The sequence below is a fragment of the Tympanuchus pallidicinctus genome, unplaced genomic scaffold (genome assembly GCF_026119805.1).
Source record: "Tympanuchus pallidicinctus isolate F22 unplaced genomic scaffold, pur_lepc_1.0 scaffold30, whole genome shotgun sequence".
Taxonomy (NCBI): domain Eukaryota; kingdom Metazoa; phylum Chordata; class Aves; order Galliformes; family Phasianidae; genus Tympanuchus; species Tympanuchus pallidicinctus.
The window spans coordinates 5962680-5968806 of record NW_026294748.1 but is presented as its reverse complement, the minus strand read 5'-3'; the positions used below and the strand labels follow the sequence as shown (position 1 = coordinate 5968806).

General features: G+C 59.3%; 2 protein-coding genes across 3 annotated transcripts; both read right to left on the bottom strand.

Moving 5' to 3' along the window:
* Window positions 1-675: 675 nt before the first annotated feature.
* SPA17 (sperm autoantigenic protein 17) lies at window positions 676-1468 on the bottom strand. Its single transcript, XM_052697046.1, has 3 exons — window positions 1123-1468; window positions 913-1013; window positions 676-819 (listed from the first exon to the last, which is right to left on the bottom strand). The coding sequence occupies exons 1-3, from the start codon at window positions 1274-1276 to the stop codon at window positions 676-678; spliced, it is 399 nt and encodes a 132-aa protein (XP_052553006.1). The 5' UTR covers window positions 1277-1468.
* Window positions 1469-2088: 620 nt separating this feature from the next.
* On the bottom strand, window positions 2089-6101 carry PANX3 (pannexin 3). 2 transcript variants are annotated; one of them, XM_052697215.1, is made up of 5 exons: window positions 5037-6101; window positions 4200-4342; window positions 3816-4030; window positions 3051-3694; window positions 2089-2224 (listed from the first exon to the last, which is right to left on the bottom strand). In XM_052697215.1, exons 1-5 carry the CDS (start codon window positions 5215-5217, stop codon window positions 2175-2177), a joined length of 1233 nt encoding a protein of 410 aa, XP_052553175.1. In that variant the 5' UTR covers window positions 5218-6101; the 3' UTR covers window positions 2089-2174. The 2 variants fall into 2 exon arrangements, with proteins under 2 accessions (XP_052553175.1, XP_052553174.1); XM_052697214.1 differs by lacking the exon at window positions 2089-2224 and having other exon boundaries at window positions 2277-3694.
* Between the last annotated feature and the right edge of the window lie 26 nt (window positions 6102-6127).

Genomic DNA, 6127 nt, shown 5'->3' with positions numbered 1-6127 from the left:
GGCAGCTCCCGACGCCAGCGCTGCAAGGCGGTGTGGCTTCCCTCCGAGGTGAGCCTGGAGGGACTGCAGATTCCTCCACACTGAGCAGCCCTCCATCGCCCATCGCCCATTTTTCGCCCCACTGTCCACTTCTCAGGGCTTTGATTTTTGCCTGGATTTCACCATCGCTTCCCAAACACAGCTGGGAGGACCCACACGGACCCCCAAACTGCTGCAGAGATCCAGATGCATCCCAGCCTTGGTGGGGGGTAATGGCAGAGGAGCAGTGTCACATCCTTCCTTCTCACAGGGACGATATTAAATTTTGACAACCTCCAGGGATGCAGGGGCCTAAATATAGAGCATTAAATACCACCTCGAGGCGCGCGCCTTTGCAGAGCTTTTCTCCCCTCTCTCGGTCGTGCTGGAAGGGCACGGCTGCTAACATTGAGCTTTCGGGGGAGAAACCTCAGGTGAGAGCTGCTAATAACAGCAGGGACCTGGGGAGAGCGTTACCGGAGGCATTTTATTAAGTTCTCATTATGCAAGTGCCTCGGCGGCAGCGCGAGAAAGAATTTTCTGCCCCGCGAAGCCGCCTGGGAGGGGAATGTAGGTTTTCCAATCGCGGCTCCTCATTCTGGGTCAGGACGTTTCCAAACGGGGGCGAGGCGCCCGCTCCCGGCGGAGCCGTCCCGGTTACGGGTTGTCCTGGGGGGGCTCCGAGAAGGCTCTGCGCAGCCCCCGCCGCGTGCAGAAGCCCCGGAACGCAGCCTGGATTTTCGTAGCAGCTTCTTGAGAGGTCAGGAAATCGGCCGTCGGGTCTTCATCGCGAGGGCTGCGCTGCGCAGGGCAGGAGGCGGCTCCGCGGCAGGGCACCGAGCGAAGCGGAGAGCCGCGGGGCTGAGGGCCCAGCTGAAGGCTGGAGCGGCTCACCTGGCGCTCCATCACCGCCCCGCTGCTCCGCGGCGCCTCGGCCTCGGCCTCCTCGTCCTCTCCCATCTCCCCGTCTTCGGCCCTTCGGGCGGCGGAGCTCTCTGGGAAGGAAGCGCAGCCTGATGCCCGCAGCAGGGCGGCCCGACGCCCCGGCTGGGCGCGCTGAACGGGGCACGCGGCGGGGCGGGGCCGGGCGCGGGGCTCACTCACGCTCCCTCTCAGCCAGCAGCGCCTGGAAGTATCGGGCGATGAAGCCCAGCACGTCGTCGGGCTGCGCCCTTAGCACCTCCCGCGCCATCCCCTGCAGCAACTCCTCGAAGCCGCCGGGCAGCCGCGGGGCGCGGCGGGGGTCGAGAAACGACATGGCGGCCGCGGCGAGCGGAGAGAGCGGGACTCGAACCCGCGTCCGGCCGCCGGGAGAAGCTCCTGCGTGACCGCCAGGGGGCGCCGCCCGCACCCGTCGGCGCCCGCAGCGCCTGCGCAGAGTCGCCCGAAGGGTTGGGGGAGAGGGGATGAGCAGAAGGGGGCGCGTGCGGGTGGGGGGCGAGCAGCAGCGCCCGGCCCGGCCCTCAGCCCCCGCCCGGCCTTACGCCGATCCTCGGCCCCCGCCCCGCTCCTGCCTGACCGCCCCGCTCTGAGCTGTGCGGCGGCCCGCGGTCCCCTGGCAACGGAAGCGCGGCGCGACGCGCGGCACGGCCACGCCCCCCCCCCCCGGCCACCCCCCCCGCCCCGCTCCCGTTCCTGCAGCCCGCAGCTCCAAACTTAGCGGGCTGCTTCGCGGTGTCGCCCCACGCTGCTCCTGCGCGCCCCTTCCTCCCCGCCTCCCGCTCCGACCCGCTTTTGTCTTCGAGAATTTCTTCTCACCCTTCCCCTTCTCCTCCTGCTGTTGCTGCTCCTCCAAGGGGAAACCTGGGCTCCTTCCTTCCCCCACCGTTGGTCCCCCATTGCCCGCTCCTGCTGTAACACCGGGACGAGCTCTTAGGAAAGGAGCAGCGCCCAGCAGCACTCCCATGAAGGCAGCACAGTTCTGTACTGAAAGGCAACGTCTCCACTTTTTTTTTTTTTTCAGGAAAGGATGGAAAAATTCAACCCCAGCACATAAGAAAAGGGCGCCCCAAACACAGAGAGACACAACGGTGAGCTCAGCCTGCCCCCCGACAGCCACCACCACACCTGTAACAAAATCAAAGTTTAATGACAACCAGCACTGCTGCTGTGGAAGAGGACGGAGCTGGATCCCAGCAGAGGAGCTGTGGCCAGGCTCAGGAGTCATGGGCGTCTTCATCCTTGGCTTCCACTGCAGGCTTCATTTCTGGATGGGGTTGGAGGAAGAAGACATCATTATCTGGGCCTTTGAACCACCTCAACCCAGCATCCTGGGCTTCTCTCAGTCAGCTAGCCCAGAGCTGCTTGTGCTAGCCCTGCAGTTGCCATGCCAACAAGGATGCTAAATACAGCTCAATCTTTCTTTCTTTCCATATTTATTCATTTTAAAACCACAGACCGCAGGCTGCATGTTCAGGGCCAGGAAAGGAGTGCAGACATTCTGGCTCCCACCCTGCCAGGGATGAGCTGTCTTGCAGAGCCCAGAAACCACAGCAAGCAGCTTGAGAAAACAGCAAAGAAGGTGCCCCCAGCTCCCCAAAAATCCAAGCATGTGAGAGAGGAAGCGTTGGTGTCTTGGGAGCCTGCCCACCACCCCACTGTCACAGCAACAGCAGAACATCACACCAGCACCCCAAAATTTAGTTTGCCCCCACCCATCAGTAGGCTGGGTTGTCGTCTTCTCCAAAAATGAGGACAACCCCCAGCCCCCCAATTAGACCAGAGTTTGGGTTTAAGCCTCCAGCTCTGCAGTCTCCTCAGCAAAACTGTTCCTATAGCAACTCCTGCCCACGCATCGGCTCGTGGTAGCATCAGGCCCTGTTTGCCAGAACCAGTCTCCGGTCAGAAAAAGGGAAGATGGAGCCATCGCCCCCTCAGCGACCCTCTGCAGCACCCCAGTCCAAAAAGCTTAAAGGTCTGGGCAGAGGTTAAGGGCCAGAGCAGACAGATTCTGCCTCACCCCCAAGGCGGAATGCAACAGTGCGGGTGCCGAGAAGACAGCGGATAGGGCATCTCTACCCCAAGGAACCTACCGATGGCCTCGCCATTGCCCAGGGGCGTACAAGGCTGGTGTTTGGGCTTGGCGGCCTCCAGCCCGGCCAGCAGCGTCATGAAGTCAACAACGGTGTCGATGTCCTGCTTCTCAGCAGTGGCCTCCCGCAAGGCACTGACGGCATTGAGGCGGCTGAAGGACGTCAGCTCGGAGATGTTGGCCCGGAGGAAGAGGAGGATGACGTTGAGGTCGTTGATGGGACAGGTAAGCATCTTGCGACTGAGAAGGTCAAAGGCAGGCAGCATCTCATAGACGGAGAGCAGCCCTTTGTCCCACTGACAGAGCTGCAGGGCACTGTAGACGACGACGGGCATAAGGAGGACATACACACCACCAACCGTGAGGCTGATGAGCTGGAAGACAGAGAAGAAGGCCAGCTTGCAGGGTATGAGCGGGGGAACGTGAGGCTCGTCCTGGAGCAGCCCTGTTTTGATGGAGCAGCTGAACTCATCCTGGAAGAAGATGTTGAGGTGGAGGAAGACCAGGTAGAGGCAAGTGGCAGCCAAGAACAAGAGCAGGAGGAGGTTCCTCAGGAGGTAGATGATGACCAGGGAGTGGGAGTGCTGCTTGCGGGCAAGGTAGCGCTCCAGCAGAGGGAACTCGAAGTACCTCTCCTGGCGAGCCCTGGGGAGAGAGCAGTGAGTTGGAGCCACCCACCGCTTCACCAAAGCCACAGTGAGGGAGGAGGTGACCCAAAGGCGGTGTGGAGGGGCTACGGCTGGATGCCTGCGCCGTGCCGTCTCACCTCTCGTACTCCTCCCAGAACTGCTCCGGGTCATCGCTCGCCTGCTGGACCTTCCTCATGTGCTGCACCAGGCGCACGGAGCGGTTGTAGGACTTGTCCAGCTCGTCGATGATGAAGAGGAGGTCAGAGTGGAGGGCGGGGGAGGCTGCGTAGCGCCACAGCAGGTAGGGCAGATACATGAGCACCGCCACCACCAGCAGCGAGTACGGGAAGACCTGAGGGAGACCATCTGGAGGTTAGGGTTCCCCAGGAGAGAGGGATTTCAGGGGGAGATGAGGCGCTCAGCTACTTTGCCCTTCAGGATCCGCCCCCACCAACACGGCAGCAGGACCTGGTGGCACCCAGTCACCGAGGTGGTGGCCCCGTGCCAGCCCACCAGTGTACCTTGAGAGCCCACAGGGACTTGGTGACAGCACGTCCCTCAGCATCGAAGCCGTGGTGGAGCAGCGAGTCCCAGCAAGCTGTGTCAGCATAGGCAGATTGCTTCCCCGTGAAGTTGGAGGGAGAGAAACAGCTGATCTGTGAACCTACAAGGAGGAGGGGAGCTGAGCAGGTAGGACGGGGCTCTCTGTAGATATCTGTCCCTGTTGCAGTGTTTTCTGGCTGTCAGGGGCAAGGGCATTACTATTTCTTGAACGCTGCCCTTTAAGCACAGCCACAGGTTCATAGCAGGGAAATTTGAACCAGACACAAACCAGCACAAAACCAAACATTGCAGGGCCACATAAAAACAGTGGCCAAATCCAGCTTTAGCTCAGTGCTGTGATGCACAAAACAGCACCTTCAATGAAGCTTTGTGCTGCTATCACCAGCCTGCTCTCATTATCCAAGCAAGCACCAAGCCCTGGGACAGTAAAACCCCCAAAGAGTCCCAGGGAAGATCTCAGCACCCCGCTGACAGCTCCCAGCAACACAACCCTGCCTTTCTGATAGGAGCACTGCAGGGTGCTGTGAGCAGAGCAGCAGGTGAAAGGGGGCATGGCTGCACTCGGAGGGCTACCAGCAAGCAATTAAAAAGATAATAAATGAAAAATCAATAAAAGCTTTTACATCAAACAAAAAACCCCGTCAGGTTGATTAAAATCAATTAAAAAACAACCAATAATCCCAAGACAGAAAATTTAAAACCCCTAAAGTGGGATTTCCAAGCTGTAATGTCATGACAGTGAAAAAACAGGCTGTGACAGTTCTCACCACCCCAAACCTGCCCCCACAACTCACCAGCAGAGAACTCCCGGGCGAAGGCCAGCGAGACCAGGAAGAGGGGCAGCCCCACTGCAATGAACTTCAGCACGCGGTCGCTCGGCAGCTCCAGCCGCAAGCCTTTGGCACGGGAGCTGCTGGGCTCTGGGAGGAGGGCATCTGAAAGCATGTATTCGGCAGCCGTGTGCGACAGGGACATTTTCCTCTCCAGGAAGGACTGAGCCACGGGGAAATGGAGCCCAGTGCTGCTGCCTGGGGGTCCTGGTGCTGTCTGAGGTGCAACCAGCGTGGCGAGAGGCTTTGTATGGCTGGAAACATTGCATGCCAAGTGCTACCAACCAGGCAGCTGTAAATGACAGCTTAGATAGTGAGTTAAATCAACTGATAATTACAGGGGAAGCCTTTCACTGGCAAGAATGCAAATAGCGTGCCTCAAAATAGAAAAAAAAACCTCGCAGTCACAGCACCATGGCCAAGGCAGCATTCCTGCCCGGCCACCATGGGTCCCAGCATGGACCAGAACCCCGTGGTTTTACTCCCCTCTGTCATAAGTAGGTGTATTTCCAGCAGCATGTTCGTGGGGCGTGGGGCTCCTGGACTATTTTTGCTTTCCGTAACAAGCGAGGATGGGGCATCACCCTAACCAAGAGCCCTAGCCAGGTACAGAGCGGCCTCATAGGGTACAGAGCCTCCTTCCAGCACTCCTGTGCGTGCCAGGGCTGCTGGAGAAGGTCCTGCTGCTCAGTTCCCAAACCTTGGGGACAGGCCAAGTGGCATCAGGAGCTGAGAAGACATCAGTGATTGCACTGTTGAGATGCACACCAGCTGTTGCTCCCTGCGCACCAGCTTTGCAATCTCCCCTTGCCCACCCTCTAATCTGGCTCCAGGGGAGCGCAGTGGAGACAAAGCTGCAATTTCCAGTAGGACAGAGATGCAAGTATTGGGATCTAGAAAAAAACAGTATGGAAATTAGGAGTTGGTGAGATGGAAGAGAGGACAGGAAAGCTCCCAGCTGTGGCAATACGACTGCTGCCCAAGAAGCCAACAGCCAAAGCCAGGGGAGCTCTGGATTGTTCAGTCAAGCTGAGGGGAGTCCCTGCCATGCTGTG

What these genes read in the sequence shown, in the direction of transcription:
- SPA17 (XM_052697046.1), bottom strand. Translation starts at nt 1,276, where the DNA reads ATGTCGTTTCTCGACCCCCGCCGCGCCCCGCGGCTGCCCGGCGGCTTC. An exon ending in GCTGCTGGCTGAGAGGGAGC is followed by an intron (nt 1,014 to 1,122) that starts GTGAGTGAGCCC and finishes CTTCCTTCCCAG; the next exon opens with AGAGCTCCGCCGCCCGAAGG. An exon ending in GGGCGGTGATGGAGCGCCAG is followed by an intron (nt 820 to 912) that starts GTGAGCCGCTCC and finishes TGCCCTGCGCAG; the next exon opens with CGCAGCCCTCGCGATGAAGA.
- PANX3 (XM_052697214.1), bottom strand. Translation starts at nt 5,217, where the DNA reads ATGTCCCTGTCGCACACGGCTGCCGAATACATGCTTTCAGATGCCCTC. An exon ending in AGTCCCTGTGGGCTCTCAAG is followed by an intron (nt 4,031 to 4,199) that starts GTACACTGGTGG and finishes GGTCTCCCTCAG; the next exon opens with GTCTTCCCGTACTCGCTGCT. An exon ending in TTCTGGGAGGAGTACGAGAG is followed by an intron (nt 3,695 to 3,815) that starts GTGAGACGGCAC and finishes CTCTCTCCCCAG; the next exon opens with GGCTCGCCAGGAGAGGTACT.